Source organism: Macaca nemestrina, chromosome 1, assembly GCF_043159975.1.
Source record: "Macaca nemestrina isolate mMacNem1 chromosome 1, mMacNem.hap1, whole genome shotgun sequence".
In the NCBI taxonomy this organism is placed as follows: Eukaryota; Metazoa; Chordata; class Mammalia; order Primates; family Cercopithecidae; genus Macaca; species Macaca nemestrina.
Genome location: NC_092125.1, coordinates 36,858,830 through 36,878,003, shown reverse-complemented (window position 1 = coordinate 36,878,003; position 19,174 = coordinate 36,858,830). Strand labels below are relative to the sequence as shown.

Here is a 19,174-nt window from a genome sequence, read left to right as displayed (position 1 = left end):
TTGTTGATCTCTTACTGAGCCTAATTTATAAATTAAATTGTATCATGGTTATGTATGTATAGGAAAAACGTAGTATATAGTGAGTTTGGTACTATCCTGATTTTAATCATCCACTGTGGGTCTTGAAACATATTCCTCATGGATAAGGGGAACTACTATAAATTGGAGCTGAGTATTACAAGTAGAAATCAACCAGTCAAAAGAAAAGTGGGGTGACCAGTTAGTCTGGACTGTGTGAACCAAAGCCAGAAGGTGAGAAGCAACATGGTGTATATTAAAGTTTACAATCTGAGGTATGGAGTGGGGAGAGGCAAAGCCGGAGGAGTAGGTGGAGATCTGATCATGAAAGGCCTTTGAAGGCCATGAAAAGGAGACTTTAGCTTGATGTTAAACTATTGAAGAGGCTTAAGAAAAGTGATGTGGTCAATTTTTTTCTTAAATAGATCACTTTGCCAGCTGTGTGGAGGATGGATTTGAGGGAGACAAGACTGGAGGCAGTAGTCCAGGTGAGAGATGTTGAGATGTTGTGGATTTGAACTAAGGCATTGGCAGTAGAGATGGAGAACAGGGAACGGATCTGAAAATAAATGGAACCACAAATTCAAGTTTTTTCCTTTCATATATGATAAAACCGTTTTTATATTAAAAATAAGTTGGCCTGGCTGGGTGTTGGCTCACGCCTGTAATCCCAGCACTTTGGGAGGCCAAGGCGGGAGGATCACAAGGTCAGGTTCAAGACCAGCCTGGCCAACATGGTGAAATCTCGTCTCTACTAAAAATACAATACTTAGCTGGACTTGGTGGCATGCACCTGTAATCCCAGCTACTCGGGAGGCTGAGGCAATAGAATTGCTTGAACCTGGGAGACAAAGGTTGCAGTGAGCAGAGATTGCACCAGTGCATTCCAGGCTGGGCAACAAAACAGGACTCCATCGCAGTGGGGGAGTGGGGGGTTGGGGGGTGGGCATGGGTGGGGAATAAGTCGGCTGGGTGCAGTGGCTCACACCTGTAATCCCAGCACTTTGGGAAGCCGAGGCGGGTGAATCACCTGAGATCAGGAGTTCGAGATCAGCCTGGCCAACGTGGTAAAACCCTGTCTCTACTAAAAATACAAGAAAATTAGTTGGGTGTGGTGGTGGGTGCCTGTAATCCCAGCTACTTGGGAGGCTGAGGCAGGAGAATCACCTGAACTCGGGAGGCGGGGGTTTCAGTGAGCCGAGATAATGCCATTGCACTCCAGCCTGGGCAACAAAAGTGAAACTCCATCTCAGAAATAATAATAATAATAATAATAATGGGAGGAAGAGAGACATAAAAATGTTGTTATATGACATAGACATTTGGATAGTTTGCCTTTGTAGACAGGCACTAAAAACAGTCTGATCAAGAAAATCGATACTGGAAAAACTGTGTTTTTTGTGTAATCGATCTGGGCCGTGAGAAACAGGTGATCTTTAAGATGGTATAGGGATCACCTGTGCTATGTACTATAAATAAATTTAGAAACTGTAAAGTCTTGAGAAAAAAACAGGTCATAAAAGGCTTGGACCACATTGAGTAGAAACTCAATAAATGCCCGATGATAGTAATATTTTCTAGGCTGTTCAATTAAGTTATTGATACTTACAAAAAAATCACTGCTCAGGAAAACAAAATAGTGTTTAAAAATGTCATTCAGGCTGGGTGCTGTCATGTTTCTTTTGTTTTTTTTTTTAAAACAAAAGAAGATTATTTTTCGCCATGTTGGCCAAAACAAGATTATTTTTCTAAAAGCACTTTTTAAATAATTTTTTCTATACTTAGAGGGCCTGGATTTATACAATATTACCTAATTCTGAAAAATAATCCCTGTTGTCTTTTCTACAGTTTGTTTTTTGTGGAGAGAGAAAGGGAATAAGGGTAGTTTGGGTGGACTTGTAAGAAACTTATAATCATTTCTTCCTTAAAACTACAACCACCACTATAACAAAATATCCTATATGTTTTATAAAGTTAGTAACCATTTCTCTTTGAGATTCTTTTTTCCATTTTGAGAAAACTGCGTTTCCTATTAGTTTATGTCTGATTTTGGTGAGTGCCTATAAATCACGGCTAAACTCTCATTTTGTGGTCTTTTCTCTGACTACCTTGTTACATTTTTAACAAGTAAATTGCTTTCTCATGCTTAGGAGAGACAGTGCCTATTTGCTCATTCTTCATAACACTTTATACTGTGCAGTTCTTTCCTACTCTGGAGCCAGCAGCTGAAATACTATGTATATACTGAATTCAAACAAATGTTTTGCTGTTGAACTCACCATGAATTCTCTTCCCTTCTTATGTCTTTCAGAAGCTTTGCATCATCCCTATGGTTGTGATGTTGAACCCCAGGCACTAAATGAAGCTATCAGGTGGAGCTCCAAGGAGAACTTGCTCGGAGCCACCGAGAGTGACCCTAATCTCTTTGTTGCACTTTATGATTTTGTAGCAAGTGGTGATAACACACTCAGCATCACTAAAGGTGAGGTTTCTATGTAACATGCTTTCACTTTTCAGTTTTCATTATTGATTAAGAGATAAAGGGGCCTGGCCAGGCTCGATGGCTCACACCTATAATTCCAGCACTTTGGGAGACCGAGGCAGGCGGATCACCTGAGATCAGGAGTTTGACACCAGCCTAGTCAACATTGCGAAACCCTGTCTCTAATAAAAATATGAAAAAAATTAGTTGGGCATGGTAGCACATGCCTGTAGTCCCAGCTACTCGGGAGGCTGAGGCATGAGAATTGCTTGAACTTGGGAGTCAGAGGTTGCAGTGAGCTGAGATCACACTACTGCACTCCAGCCTGGGTGACAGAGTGAGACTCCATCTCAAAAAAAAAAAAAAAAATCCTGAAATACATTTTTCCCCCCCCAGCAGTGGTTTTCATACATTCAAAAGGCAAGAATAAGCTTAGGCAGACTAGCAAATCAGTTCAGGTACAAAAGGATAATGTCCCCATAATCCTATTTCTTTATCATAAAAGTTACTTTTTTTGCCCTTGCTCTCGCTTGCTCTCTCTCTCTCTCTCTCTCCTCTCTCTCTCTCACACACACACACAAAATCAATAATGGTTGATTTTATTTGGTCATGTTCTTAATCCTATTTCTTTATCATAAAAGTTACTTTTTTTGCCCTTGTCCTCGCTCTCTCTCTCTCTCTCTCTCTCTCTCTCACACACACACACACACACACACACACGCAAAATCAATAATGGTTGATTTTATTTTATTTGGTCATGTTCTTAATGTTCCATTTTATAAGAATTTACCACGGAAATAAACTACCACTCTCTTGAATTACTATAATGGAAATCAAATAAACCTTTCCTACCATTCCTTTCACTGATCTATATAAACACAAACAATAGACATTTATGTTGTCTAGGCCAGTGCTACTCAGAAATGGTCCACAACAAGGTAAGATGCTTATGCCAGAATGTGAAACACTAGACTACTATCTTCATGCAGAAAGCCTTGCTCCAAAGGGTTAAAACTGAACTAAATAATAAATAGCGTGCTTAGTGATGTAGTTGGTTTACATTTGGTTGCAGTTCTTAATCTCACTGTGGACTAGTAATGAATGAACAGTCCTCACATATAGACAGTCAAGTTCACAGACAACATTCTGAGTAGCAGTGAGGTCTGGCAACATGGCTCATCTTAGCCACAGTTCAATTAGAATAGGTGTGGCCAGGCACGGTGGCTCACGCCTGTAATCTAGCACTTTGGGAAGCCGAGGCTTTCAGAATCTCTGAGCTCAGGAATTCGAGACCAGCCTGGGCAACACGGTGAAACCCTGTCTCTACTAAAATACAAAAGACATTAGCCATGTGTGGCGGCATGTGCCTGTAGTCCCAGCTACTCGGGAGGCTGAGGCAGGAGAATTGAACCCAGGAGGCCGAGGTTGCATTGAGCTGAGATGGTGCCACTGCACTCCAGCCTGGGCGACAGAACGAGATGCCGTCTCTTAAAAAAATAAAAACAAAAGAATAGGTGTATAGTGAGTCTAGCCTTCGTGGTAGTTGCGTTTATATACAGTTGTTGGCCAACTGTATATAGAACAGAATTAAAAGTAAAAGTAAAAGTGCATTATCTCCTAGTGTCAGTTTTACTTACTGCTTTTGGATAGTTTTGGGGACAGGATGATATATGTTATGTATGTAGGGGTTGTGTTTATGCAGTCGTAGGAAAATTTTATGTAAAGTTTGAGGATAGAACAAAATATATCAAAGAATTTTTTTTTTTTTTTTTCTTTGAGATGGAGTCTCACTCCGTTGCCCAGACTGGAGTGCAGTGGTGCTATCTCGGCTCACTGCAAGCTCTGCCTCCCGGGTTCAAGCGATTCTGCTGCCTCAGCCTCTTGAGTAGCTGGGATTACAGGCGTGCACCACCACACCCGGTTAATTTTTGTATTTTTAGTAGACAGGGTTTCTCCCATGTTGGTCAGGATGGCCTTGAACTCCTGACCTGTAATCCGCCTGCTTCAGCTTCCCAAAGTGCTGGGATTACAGGTGTGAGCCACCACACCCAGCCAGAAAGTTAATATTGTGTGGTAGTCTCTTTGGGCTACAGTATACTTGATTTTACCTTTACTGATTCTTCACTGGAGAAATTTGTGAAGTGATGACTCGGAAATTCTTTCATAGGTACGTTTTCCTGTTGTTTTTCAAGATAGCCCAGTCATCAAGGAAACATTGATAAAGAAAGACTGTTGATTCTTCAGTTATCAGTTATGACTGGCCTTCATCTTATGACCAACAGTGGTTTCTTTTAAAATCTACAGAATGCCAAATTTTTATATCTGGTTCTCACTAATTTAAAATGATGTCATGCTAAAGCTGTTTTATTATTTTAAAAGACAAGAAAATATATTTTAAAAATAAAGCAACACTTTAGTTTTTGATTGAAAATGATATTTTGCTTGAATTTTTTTTTTTTTTTTTAATTCTACCAGCCAAACACGGTGGCTCATGCCTGTAATCTCAGCACTTTGGGAGGTTGAGGCTGGAGGATTGCTTGAGCCCAGGAGTTCAAAACCAGCCTAGTCAATGTAGTGAGACCCCTGTCTTTACAAAATTTTAAAAATTAGCCAGGTGCAGTGGCATGCATCTGTAGACCCCCAGGTACTTGGGGGTCTGAGGTCTTAGGATCACTTGAGCCTGAGAAATTGAGGTTACAGTGATCTGTGTTTGCACTGCTGCACTGCTACGTGGCGACAGAGGGAGACCTGTTTCAAGACAAACAAAAAAGTTCTCCCTAGGATTGCTCTGTCAGTTTGGCCAATGTTTGAATCCGTACTAGTCATCCCCCTGTCATTTTCCATGGTAGTCAAAACTTCCAGGGTAGAAAAATTTTCCTGATAACTGAAAAAAAAAGAGAACAACAAACAAAAAATCCTGGGGTCTTTGACTGTATCTTCATTATGATAGCCTGTCATTACCAATTCTTTTTAAGGAAGCAACAATATTTTAAAAATGTATATAGATATATATACAAAGTAGTTACAGGCTTTATTTTTAGTTCATGTGGACTAATAGAGAAAAGCTACAGAGCAACAGGTTTTCTTCAGTTTTTCCAGCAGGATTTTTTTTTTCTTCCTGTAAATATGATTGGTGAGTATTTATCTGTGCACTTACGCATATCCACTGCTACACCAGACTCCTATCTGTATATATGTATATTTTATGTACCCATAGGTGTATATATGTACGTATACTCGTGTTTTTTCCTCATTATCTCATATCCACGTGTCTAAGGTGAGATGGTGTCTAATAGAAAGTTATTCTATGGAAACATTACTGAAGGCCACTGAAAAAGGACAGATGGTTATAAGGATAATTATTTTGAGTTTTCCTAAAAACTTTTCCCTGATACTTCTGGCTGTGTGCTTCTTTTTTTTTTTTTTTGGGCAGCCACTCTCGGTCGCCCAGGTTGGAGTACAGTGGTGCAATCTTGGCTCACTGCAACCTTAGCTTCCTGGGTTCAAGCGATTCTCCTGCCTCAGCCTCCCAAGTAGCTGGGATTATAGGCATGCGCCACCACGCCTGGCTAATTTTTTGTATTTTTGGTAGAGACAGTTTCGCCATGTCGGCCAGGCTAGTCTCGAACTCCTGACCTTAGGTGATCCGCCTCTCTCGGCCTCCCAAAGTGCTGGGATTACAGGCGTGAGACACCATGCTCAGCCATGGCCATGTACTTTTGATTGACTTCGCTGCTTTCTACTTTCTGACACTGAAGAAGTAGATGTGAACTCTATAGGAAGGGTTGCATCTCTTAGAGATAAGAACCTGAGGTACTATAAGGATTCTTTAGATTAACATTTATTTATCACTAGTGATATTTCTTTCACTGTCTCTGTTTTGCCAAAGAAACCTAATTTGTGCTGCAAGTATTGGGGCAAGTTATATGTTGAAGTCTGAGCTTGATGTTCCCAATTTTGATGAAAAAATTAAGAACGTTGAAGTTGACGGCAAAGATACACTGAGTGACTCGGGTTTTGGTTTCCAACTTTAAGAGTGAACTTGCCATTCCACGCACTGATTTTAGTGTGGAATGGAAAGGAGTGATTCATTCTTTGTGGGAACTAGGAAGGAAATAAGAAAACTATAGCTATTTTTAAACTTGTATTCTGGAAGGGGTTGTGTTTTGGGAGTCCTAACTGCCCATTCCCTCACCCCACTGAACAGTTTTCTCGCTGAAAACTCTGTGGTCTGTGTTTTTTTGTTTGTTTGTTCATTTTTTGTTTTTGTTTTTGTTTTACATCAGTGGTTTTGTTGCCTTGGTGCCAAGTGAAATTTAGAAGTCACTTTGTATCTCACATGTCTTATCCCTAATCCTTGATGGTTGTTAACATTGAATCATATATAAGATACATTCCTTGATAAACTGTTTTCAGGGAAAGTGAATTTTCTTCTTTTGAAGAGTGAGCACTGTATCCTTTTCCAGCCATTTTAATAACCTGTCTGCCATACATAGAGTTTCCTAAGGGTATTTTTTAAGTTGTATATAGACTTTTAAAACCCTGTAGTAAATGCCAGAAAACCATTTCCGACCATGCTTGTGTGGTTAAGCTAAAAGTTAAAGAGAGCAATCAGGATATAATGAACAGCCAAGTTTGTTTTCATTATTTAAAAACAAATTTGGCATAAAAGTTCAAGATTCTTTTTTTTTTTTTAATGAGTTTAAAGTTTGACAATACACTGCTTCAGTTGAAATAAAGTCTTAACATCGTTTCTTTCATCCTGTGATGACCTTGTGGCTAGGTGAAAAGCTACGAGTTCTTGGTTACAACCAGAATGGTGAGTGGAGTGAAGTTCGCTCTAAGAATGGGCAGGGCTGGGTGCCAAGCAACTACATCACCCCAGTGAACAGCCTGGAAAAACACTCCTGGTACCATGGACCTGTGTCACGCAGTGCAGCTGAGTATCTGCTCAGCAGTCTCATCAATGGCAGCTTCCTGGTGCGAGAAAGTGAGAGTAGCCCTGGGCAGCTGTCCATCTCGCTCAGGTACGAGGGACGTGTGTATCACTACAGGATTAACACCACTGCAGATGGCAAGGTAAGACTCGCTGGTCAGCACCTTTAAGCATGGACTGGCTGCTTTGTGAAATAATATTCAACGTGACTGAAGTGAAGTAATAGGTTTTATGTCTGACATGAAATAAAATATTCACTAGCTTTGTGAGTTTGGGCTTTTTGGCATGTTAGAGCTTGTTCTCTTGAAAAGAATATGGTAATAGAAATTTAAAAAACAGTATTATATTAATATTTTAAAGATAAGCTAGATTTGAAGGTGAAGAATGAAGGGAACTGCTGTATAAGCTGTTCTAATAATCAGTACACAAATACACACCCAGTGCACTGGTATAGAATTTATCAGTTAACATTGTATCATTGAAAATTAGAATATGGGAGGCCGAGACGGGCGGATCACGAGGTCAGCAGATCGAGACCATCCTGGCTAACACGGTGAAACCCCGCCTCTACTAAAAAATACAAAAAACTAGCCGGGCGAGGTGGCGGGCGCCTGTAGTCCCAGCTACTCGGGAGGCTGAGGCAGGAGAATGGCGTGAACCTGGGAGGCGCAGCTTGCAGTGAGCTGAGATCCGGCCACTGCACTCCAGCCTGGGTGACAGAGCGAGATTCCGTCTCAACAAAAAAAAAAAAAAAAGAAAAAAGAAAATTAGAATAATATCTACCAGAAAGTTCACAGAGTAAGAGACTTTTGAGCCTGGTGTCGATCACTAATGTATATTAACTGAAACAGATCATTCAGTCATTGAACAGTTTGTATATTGGGAACACCAGCCATGTTAATTAGGTAGAATGGGTTTGTTACAGTGTGTTTATACATTATAAACTACAGAACATGAGCTTATGTCTGTTGTTTTTTTGTTGTGCAGTAAATTTAGGTTGAATTATTTCTTGTGTTCTCCTCTATGTGATAGGCATGCTGTGGGGGAAGCACAGGCTTTGGAGCAAGCAGTTCTGATTGTGACCTTACATAAGTCTAGTTTCCCTGTCTGTAATTAGCTCCCACTTTATTGGGTTGTTGTAAGGATTAAATGAAGTAATTTCTGTAAGACATAATGACTGATACAAAGTAGGAAGTAAGTAAATTTTTAGTTTTCTTTCACTTTTGCACCACCATATAGACATAGTATGTTTCCTCTTGGCCAAACAGAACAGAATCAGATGTGTAGTAATGTAAGAGTGACTCAGCAGTTCTAGTTATTTACCTAATAGAAATGAGTGCATATGTATGCCAGAAGACATGTATAGGAATGTTCATAGCAGCATTGCTTCTGATAGCCAAAACCTAGAAACACCCACAGATCTAACAGCAGTAGAATGGGTTAATAAATTGTGGTATATTCATAAAATGCAATTTCATTCAACAACAGAAATGAACACAGTACTGCTACACACAACACCATCAGGTAAAACTGTGGCCCTCCAGCCATCTGCTTTTTCTTGTAAATAACATTTTATTGGAATATAGCCACTCTCATTTGTTCATGTATTATCTATGGTTTCTATTACTAGGCAGCGCTGAGTAGTTCTGACAGACACACTATGGCCACAGCCTAAAATATTTATTATCTGGCCCTTATGAAGAGTTTGCTGGCCCCTACTGTAGATGAATATCAGCTGACTCAACTTCAGCAAAGTTGAAGGATTAGTATTAGCTGGGGGATGAGAATGTGGGGAGTGGGAAGGACTCCTAATAGGTATGAGATGATGAGAATGTTCTAGAGTTAGTGGTGATGGTTGGACAACTTTGAGAATATGCTAAAACCACTAAATTGTATACCTTAAAATGATGAATATTATGGTATGTGAAATATAATGCAAGTTTAAAAAATTTTAAAGTTTAAATTTTAAAATTTTTAAGTTGGGTGGAAGAAAATAGACGTAATACATACTGTGTGATTCTGTTTGTATATAGTTCAGAAGCAGAGGCCAGGCACAGTGGCTCACACCTGTAATCCCAGCACTTTGGGAAGCTGAGATGGGCCTCATCACTGGAGGTTAGGAGGTCAGGAGACCAGCCTGGCCAACATGATGAAACCCCATCTCTACTACAAATACAAAAATTAGCCTGACATGGTGGCGCACGCCTGTAATCCCAGTTACTCAGTTACTCAGGAGGCTGAGGCAGGAGAACTGGTTGAACCCGGGAGGCGGAGGTTGCAGTGAGCCAGGATCGTGCCACTGCACTCCAGCCTGGGCAACAGAGCGAGACTCTGTCTCAAAAAAAAAAAAAGGAAGCAGAAGCTAATCTAAGGTGTTAGAAGTCAGCATAGTGGCTATCTTTGCAAGGGTAAATAGCTGGAGAGCATAAGGGAGGCTTCTGGGGTGCTGGTCATGTTATAATTCTTGGTGTGGGTGACGTTTACATGGGTGAGTTTACTTTGTAAAAATTATAAATTTTCCATTTATGAATTTTATGAATACTTTTATGTATACACTAAAACAAAAGCTTCTTTCTTTGTTTGTTTGTTTTTGTTTTGAGACGGAGTCTCGCTCTGTTGCCCAGGCTGGAGTGCAGTGGCGCGATCTTGGCTCACTGCAAGCTCTGCCTCCCGCGTTCACGCCATTCTCCTGCCTCAGCCTCCTGAGTAGCTGGGACTACAGGCGCCCACCACCATGCCTGGCTAATTTTTTGTATTTTTAGTAGAGATGGCGTTTCACCGTATTAACCAGGATGGTCTCGATCTCCTGACCTCGTGATCTGCCTGCCTGGGCCTCCCAAAGTGTTGGGATTACAGGCGTGAGCCACCGTGCCCGGCCAAAAGTGTCTTAAAAAAAAATAAATAACAGGTTAGGCGTGATGGCTCATGCCTGTAATCCCAACACTTGGGGAGGCCAAGGTGGGTGGATCACTTGAACCCAGGAGTTCAAGACCAGCCTGAGGAACATAGTGAAACCTCGTCTCTACAAAAAATTTTAAAAATGAACTGGCCATGGTGGTATATGTCTGTGGTCCTAGCTACCCGGGAAGCTGAGGCAGGAGGATCACCTGAACCTGGGAGGTCAAGGCTGCAGTGAGTCATGATTATGTCACTGCCCCCCAGGCTGGGCAATTCAGTGAGATCCTTATTTCTCAAAAATAAAAATTAAAGCTCCCTTGGGAGAGAAGGCCAGAGAATTCCCTCTTACTTTATATTTCTTATTGCTCAGCAAATTAACTATGTTGTAAGCAATTCTGTGAAATCCAATGTGGCTTTTTTTGTTTTTTGTTTTTTAAGACGGAGTCTTGCTCTGTCACCTAGGCTAGAATGCAGTGACATGATCTCAGCTCACTGCAACCTCTGCCTCCCAGGTTCAAGCAATCCTTCCACCTTAGCCTCCCAAGTAGCTGGGACTACAGGTGCACACCACCACGCGTAGCTAATTTTTGTATTTTTAGTAGAGAGGGGGTTTCACCATAATGGCCAGGCTGGTCTCAACTCTTGACTTCAAGTGACCCGCCAGCCTCAGCCTCCCAAAGTGCTGGCCACTGGTAAATTGTGGCTCTTTCTTTAATGGCCTAGACACTCAAATGTACATCGTAATTAAAATTATGAAATATTTGAATACTCTTACCAAAAACATCTAAATCAGTGGTTTTCAAGTTATGTTCTTTACAAGAGGAAGGTGATATTTTGTAAATTTTTACAAAAGACCAAGTCCTTGCTTGCTTACTTTGATCAGGGCATCTCTTCTTTACCTATCTTCTGTAGTTGAGTCCACAGTCTTGTGGCTTAAAAATATTTGAAGACTGGCCGGGCGCGGTGGCTCACACCTGTAATCCCAGCAATTTGGGAGACTGGGGCAGACAGATCACTTGAGGTTAGGAGTCCCTGACCAGCCTGGCTAACATGGTGAAACCCCGTCTTTACTAAAAATACAAAGAAAAAAATTAGCCAGGCGTGGTGGCGCATGCCTGTAATCCCAGGTACTTGGGAGGTTGAGGCAGAAGAATTACTTGAACCCGGGAGGTAGAGGTTGCAGTGAGCTGAGGTTGTGACACTGCACTCCAGCCTGGGCAACAGAGTGAGACTCTGTCTCAAAAAAAAAAAAAAAAAACCATATATATATATATATGAAAATACATATATATATGAAAAAATATATATATTTGAAGACCAATGAGCTTGATGATCCAGAGAGAGATCTTGGAAGGTTTTCCCCAAGACTAATTTAGGAAGAATAGGAAAGGCAGATTAAGTAAGATTAAACTGAAGTTCTATGTTTACCCTTGCAGTCATCATTTAACTTTTAAATTTACCTCAATTAAGATAAACTTTTGCTGGGTATAGTGACCCAGTCTGTAATCTCAGCACCTTGGCAGGCCCAGGCAGAAGGATTGCTTGAGGCTGGCGTTTGAGACCTCCCTGGGCAATATAGTGAGACCCTGTCTGCAGAAAAAAAAAATTTTTTTTAAAAGATAGCCTCCTATCTTCAGGCCAGTGAAATATGGGCTTTAAAAAAACAATTCTTAATCTCTTTTCAAGTTGTTTAGCTTTTCTGCTTTTCTTACCAGGTATATGTGACTGCTGAGAGCCGCTTCAGCACCTTGGCAGAGCTTGTACACCATCACTCCACAGTGGCTGATGGGCTGGTGACAACATTACACTACCCAGCACCCAAGTGTAATAAGCCTACGGTCTATGGTGTGTCCCCCATCCACGACAAATGGGAAATGGAACGAACGGATATTACCATGAAGCACAAACTTGGGGGCGGTCAGTATGGAGAGGTTTACGTTGGCGTCTGGAAGAAATACAGCCTTACAGTTGCTGTGAAAACATTGAAGGTGGGTTGCTGAGAATTACAGTTTTCAGGCATCTTTTTCTTTTGTGCTCAATCACTTGGAAACATGAGCATGCTCTTCTTTAACTTTGGAACACTTTCCACCCACTGGTGCCAAGCACATCAGCAAATTGTGATGATTAACCCTAGTGCCATTGCTGACAATGCAGAGGTAGATTATTCACTGCAATGCAATGAAACCCACATGTGGGAAAGGTCTGTCTCTGGAGGCTGTTGATGTAGATCTTAGTGGGAGGTTAGAAGCAAATTAAAAGTTATAAAAGCAAAATAAGCTCTTTTGCTTCCTGAGATCGACCCCTGCTGGACAGAATTCTTTGTGCCTTGTCTGAGAATCATGGGCCTCTTTCTTGTTCTGTCCTTCCTCTCCCTTGTTGTTGTTCCTCCTGTCTCTTTGCAGTTAGAGCACTTCTTAACATTCACAGAAATCTTTTTCCCGGTACTACTATATGTCTCCTTTAAACCTCCCAGTATCAAATTATAAGGTTTTCACTCACTTGATTGTCCCAGACCCTCAGTAACTGTCTCTAGTATATCACTCATAAGGGCTATTCTTCAGCTAATAAGTAGTAGTCAGTTCTGTTTCTTAAGCATATTCTGAGTGTAAAGCAATATATAAGGCCTTGCTCTCTAAGAAGATTATGATCTAATCAAGAAGATAAGTATGTAAGCAGCTAAGTGCTAGGTCTCCTCATTCAAAGCCTGAGATATCTGAAGAAATAAATTGTGAGAGAACTGAAGTATCCAATACAGGGCTCCTGTGTTTCAGTTGATTATAGGACATGATTGCTGAATTTTGCTTCTCCTGCTAATTTTTACTCCAGGACATTTTTCTTTCTAAGTTGGACTTCTTAAAATAATAATCATTTCGGCTGGGTGTGGTGGCTTATGCCTGTAGTCCCAGCAATTTGGGAAGCCCATGCGGGCCGATCACCTGAGGTCAGGAGACCATCCTGGCCAACATGGCAAAACCCCGTCTCTACTAAAAATACAGAAAGTAGCCAGGCATGGTGGTGCATGCCTGTAATCCCAGCTACTTGGGAGGCTGAGCCAGGAGAATTGCTTGAACCCAGGAGGCAGAGGTTGCAGTGAGATCGTACCACTTCACCCCAACCTGGGTAACAGAGTGAGACCCTGTCTCAAAAAAATAAATTGAAATAAAAATTATTTCTTGTAATATGCTAAAATATTCAAAAGATACTTCTTTTTACTGTTAAAGCTGAAGCTTTAGGATTGTGAGATGAATCAAATGATTTTAAGTTGGGGGTTTGTCCCTTTCGTTTTCTTCTTTCTTACCTTTCCCTTTTTCCAGGAAGATACCATGGAGGTAGAAGAGTTCCTAAAAGAAGCCGCAGTAATGAAGGAAATCAAGCATCCTAATCTGGTACAACTTTTAGGTGAGGAACCTTGCCTGAACCATAGATATCCTCCAAAAATGCTTGTCCTGTAACCCCTTCTTATCTCCAAATGCCCTCTTTTTTTTTTTTTTTTTTTAGAGACAGGGTCTCACTCTGTTGTCCAGGCTGCTGTTGAAGTGATTTTCCCATGTGGGCCTTTCAGTATGTTGGAATTACAGGCATGAGCCACCATGCCTAGCCTTCCCCCGCTCCCCCAGCCCCAAAGCTTTCTTTTCAGTCACCATGGTGGAAGCTGCAGGTTTAAATCCACTTCCATAAGTACTTATTTTAATCAGTAGGTTCCATGTTTTAAAATGGCCCAAGAAGCAGTGGCCTGATTGATTTTAGTATATAAAACTGCTCAGTTTGTACTAATTGCCCCAGATTCAAAGTTCAGAAGTGTTCAAAATGGTACTGAACCAAAAACTCATGAAATGTTTTTGCAAAATAAAGAGACATTGAAGGACTGTTGAAGCAAATTAAAAACTGTGACCACACCCATCAGTTTACCTTTACAAGCAGGAAATGCTGTACTATGTTAGATTGGCTTTTCACTGTTCAGGTCACAAAGAACTCTTTTACTAAGCTCTTTTACTTTTTAAAAATAGGGCCAGATTTTTTTTTTTTTTTTTGGATGGGGGGTGTTTTTTGTTGTGGTTTTTTTTTTTTTTTTTTTTTTTTTTTTGATATAGAGTCTTGCTCTGTCACCCTGGCTGGAGTGCAGTGGCATGATCCTGGCTCACTGCAACCTCTGCCTCCCAGGTTCAAGCTATTCTCGTGCCTCAACGTGCATCACCACACCCAGCTAATTTTTGTAGTAGAGACAGGATTTTGCTATGTTGGCCAGTCAAGTCTTGAACTGCTGGTCTCAAGCGATCTGTCTGCCTCAGCCTCCCAAAGTGCTAGGATTACAGGCGTGAACCACTGCACCCGACCTCTTGTTGGTTTTTTATAAGGAATCTGCCATATATCAGTGAATTCCTTGACTATGGAAACGATGAAAATCATTTTACAAAGCAGTATTACAGGTGGGGCTCACATAGTCTTCAGCATGTGCACAATTGCTATTACTTTTGAGTAAGTATTGTTAGCCTGCAGTTGAGGAGGAGAATCAAAAGTGTACAAAAGTCTGGACATGTTGGTTTTCTTGGCCCCTTATAGAATTAATACAAGCACGCTGCTTTTGCTCAAACAGACAAATACTCAGAGGCATATGAATTCCCAGAGAACAATATAGTGGAAGCAAGGACTCCCATATAAACCAGCTTCTTAATTTTTGCTTATTAATTTCAGAGAATGTGGTGGTAAAAAGGGAAAAGATTACTGCCGAACTAGACCTGAAAAATTGTCAAATTATTCTTGACGAAAGTGGTTTGAAGTGTTTGAATGTACATTAACAAAAACAAGCACTATTCTTCAATTTTTAGGTGTCTGTACTTTGGAGCCACCATTTTACATTGTGACTGAATACATGCCATATGGGAATTTGCTGGATTACCTCCGAGAATGCAACCGAGAAGAGGTGACTGCAGTTGTGCTTCTCTACATGGCCACTCAGATTTCTTCTGCAATGGAGTACTTAGAGAAGAAGAATTTCATCCATAGGTGTGTAAAACTTACCTCTGACTAACCATGAAGCCATCCTGCTTGACATGCAGATAAAAGGAAGAATGTGAGAACCTTCCCAGAAAATTTCGGATGATTCAAGAAAGTAATTTCGTATTTCACAGGGCCCATTATAATGTCACTTCTAACTTGTAAACAAACGTACTGTACTCTGATTAAAGTATTAATAAGGGGCCTTTGCTTTTCTCAAAACTGAGAACTCTCTTTGGAAAAAAAAAAAAAAATTACAATAGTGATGGGGTCTTGCTATGTTGACCAGGCTAGTCTCAAACTACCAGCCTCAAGTGATCTTCCCATCTTAGCCTTCCGAAGTGCTGGGATTATAGGTGTGGGCCACCATGCCTGGCCAGAGAGCTCTCTTTATTTTGCCCAGCACTGTATCCAAGATCCTTTTTCACCATCTAGTGGCTTTTTTTTTTTTTCCCTTCTTGAGACAGTCTGGCTCCATCGCCCAGGCTGGAATGCAGTGATGCAATCTTAGCTTGCTGTACTCTCTGCCTCCTGGGCTCAAGCCATCCTCCCACCTCAGCCTCCTGAGTGGCTGGGACTATAGGAATGTGCCACCATGCCCGGCTAAGTGTTTTTGTTTTGTTTTGTTTTGTTTTTTTGTTTTTTTGTTTTTTTTGTAGACAGGGTTTCCCCATGTTGCCCGGGCTGGTCCTGCACTCTTGAGCTCAGGAGATACACCCACCTTGGCCTCCCAAAGTGCTAGGATTACAAGCATGAGCCACCACACCTGGCCTAGTGGCTGAGTTTTTAAAATAGTTTTCTGCCTTAGTAAATAACTTAAAGTCTTGTAGAAAAGCATCTATTGCTCACCTATCCCAGTGTACTTATAAATAGGGACCCATTTTATAAAGCCTGCTTTATTCTGCTTCTTGATGAGTGCTCTACAGTGATATATCATTAGTGGGCTTTCTAAGATGTTAGTGATTGTCGGAAAATACTACCATATTTGTCAGCACTTACTTAACTCTGCCTGTAACACAAAGAACCAAGAATAGAGTGTTCACGACCATTTTCCTCACCGTCTGAATGGAATCACATTAGGGTTCTCTTTCCCACAGAGATCTTGCAGCTCGTAACTGCCTAGTGGGAGAAAACCATGTGGTAAAAGTGGCTGACTTTGGCTTAAGTAGATTGATGACTGGAGACACTTATACTGCTCATGCTGGAGCCAAATTTCCTATTAAGTGGACAGCACCAGAGAGTCTTGCCTACAATACCTTCTCAATTAAATCTGACGTCTGGGGTAAGGTTGAAAGGGACTTTTTTTGGTGTCATTTTATTTTTTTTTAAAATGTCTTGATTCTTTAGAGCTTCTCTTACGATGTTCAGTGTCCTCTACCTTTACCTGCCATTCTTCTTCAGTTATTCAGCAAGTATTTGTTAAATACCTCCTAGCTGCCAGGACTGTGCTAAGAACTTTGCATAAACAGAAGTATAGGCCTGGTGTGGTGGCTCACGTTTGTAATTACAGCACTTTGGGCCGAGATGGGCAGATCACTTGAGGTCAACAGTTCGAGACCAGCCTGGCCAACATGGTGAACTCCCATCTCTACTAACTACAAAAATTAGCCAGGCGTGGTGGCACATACCAGTAATCCCAGCTATTCAGGAGGCTGAAGGCTGAGGCAGGGGAATTGCTTGAACCAGGGAGGCAGAGGTTGCAGTGAGACAAGATGGCGCCCCTGCACTCCAGCCTGGGCAATAGAGCGAGACTCTGTCTCAAAAAAAAAAAAAAAAAAAAAAAAAAAGTGTAAAGAACAAAGTTTAGGGCCAGGCACAGTGGCTCATACCTGTCATCCCAGCAGTTTGGGAGGCCGAGGCAGGTGGATCACCTGAGGTCGGGAGTTCAAGACCAGCCAGACCAACATGGAAAAATCCCGTCTCTACTAAACATACAAAATTAGCTGGGTGTGGTGGCGCATGCCTGTAATCCCAGCTACTCAGGAGGCTGAGGCAGGAGAATCACTTGAACCCAGAAGGTGGAGGTTGTGGTGAGCCGAGATCACACCATTGTACTCCAGCCTGGGCAACAAGAACAAATCTCCGTCTCAAACAAAAAAGAAGGAGAGAAAGTAAGTTAGTTTTTAAAAAGAAGTCCCTGCCTTCAGAGAGCTCACAGTCTAGATCTCATATTACATTGGAGTGCTGATAATCCTCTCTGTAAAGCATCTTATTTCCACATTAGGTTTGTTTTGTTTTGTTTGTTTGTTTGTTTGTTTTTGAGACGGAGCCTTGCTCTGTTGTCCAGGCTAGAGTGCAGTGGCACAATCTTAGCTCACTGCAACCTCCATCTCTCGGGTTGAAGTGATTCTCCTGCCTTAGCCTCCAGAGTTGCTGGGACTACAGGCATGCATCACCATGCCCAGCTCATTTTTGTCATTATAGTAGAGATGAGGTTTTGCCATGTTGGCCAGGCTGGTCTCGAACTCCTGACCTCAAATGATCCACCTGCCTTGGCCTCCCGAAGTGTTGGGATTACAAGCATGAGCCGTTGTGCCCAGCCTCACATTAGGTTTTGTCACTCATTTGCAGAGTACTGTGACACAGAGCTTTGTTTTTTTTTCAAGGGAAGCGTGATAAGGTTTCTATTGGGGGAACCCGCCCCCAATATTTCACCGTAGATTCTTTCTATTTTCCGTAAGTGTTGGCCGGCTGAGAAATAAAGAGAAAGTGTACGAAGAGAGGAATTTTACAGCCGGGCTTCCAGGGGTGACATCACATATCGGTAGGACGGTGATTCCCATCTGAGCTGCAAAACCAGCAGGTTTTATTAAGGATTTCAAAAGGGGAGGGAGTGAGAGAACAGGGAGTAGGTCACAAGATCACATGCTTCAAAGTGCAAAAAGGAGAACAAAGATCACATGCTTCTGAGGAAACAGGACAAGGGCAAATCAGAAACTCCTGATAAGGGTCCAACAAAGATCACAAGGCAAAGGGCAAAAGCAAAGATCACAAAGCAAAGGGCAAAGTAGAATTACTGATAAGGGTCTATGTTCAGCGGTGCACTAATTGTCTTTATAAACATCTTAACAGAAAACAGGGTTTGAGAGCAGAGAACTGGTCTGACCTCAAATTTACCAGGGTGGGTTTTTTCCCACTCTAGTAAGCCTGAGGGTACTGCAGGAGACCAGGGCGTATTTCAGTCCTTATCTCAACCGCATAAGACAGATACTCACCGAGTGGCCGTTTATAGACTTCCCCGCAGGAATTCATTCCTTTCCCAGAATATTAATCCTTGCTAGGAAAAGAGTTTAGCAATATCTTCCCTACTTGCGTGTCCATTTATAGGCTCTCTGCAAGAAGAAAAATATGACTCTATTCTGCCCGACCCCGCAGGCAGTCAGACCTTATAGTTGTCTTCCCTTGTTCCCTAAAATCGCTGTTACTCTGTTTTTTTGCAAGGTGCACTGATTTCATATTGTTCAAACACACATGTTTTACGATCGGTTTGTACAGTTAACACAATAGTGGTCCTGAGGTGACGTACATCCTCAGCTTACGAAGATAACGGGATTAAGAGATTATTAAAGACAGGCATAAGAAATTATAAAAGCATTAATTTTGGGAACTGATAAATGTCCATATTAAAATGAAATCTTCACAATTTATGTTCCTCTGCCGCGGCTCCAGCCGGTCCCTCCATTTGGGGTCCCTGACTTCCTGCAACAGGTTTCATCTAGAATTTGTCTTAACTGATCTGGTTTCTACTGCTCTGAGAAGTAATATGACTTGGCTTCATAGACTGAAAAATCTGGAAATTTGGATTTTGGACCAATAGAAATAGTCATAGGATTCTAAGTCACTTT

At 41.4% G+C, this 19,174-nt stretch overlaps 1 protein-coding gene across 8 annotated transcripts in view; it reads left to right on the top strand.

Moving 5' to 3' along the window:
- LOC105484502 (ABL proto-oncogene 2, non-receptor tyrosine kinase) overlaps positions 1-19,174 on the top strand; it is a 131,068-nt gene that overhangs the window by 91,825 nt on the left and 20,069 nt on the right. For 4 of the 8 annotated variants that reach the window (XM_011746186.2, XM_011746182.3, XM_011746183.3 and 1 more), the window contains exons 2-8: positions 444-506; positions 2,330-2,500; positions 7,284-7,579; positions 12,050-12,322; positions 13,649-13,733; positions 15,161-15,338; positions 16,427-16,611. In XM_011746186.2, the coding sequence (XP_011744488.2) occupies positions 444-506; positions 2,330-2,500; positions 7,284-7,579; positions 12,050-12,322; positions 13,649-13,733; positions 15,161-15,338; positions 16,427-16,611 (1,251 nt within the window). The remainder of the gene's footprint in view (positions 1-443; positions 507-2,329; positions 2,501-7,283; positions 7,580-12,049; positions 12,323-13,648; positions 13,734-15,160; positions 15,339-16,426; positions 16,612-19,174) is intronic. The other 4 variants (XM_011746189.2, XM_011746184.3, XM_011746185.3 and 1 more) reach the window with 1 other exon arrangement.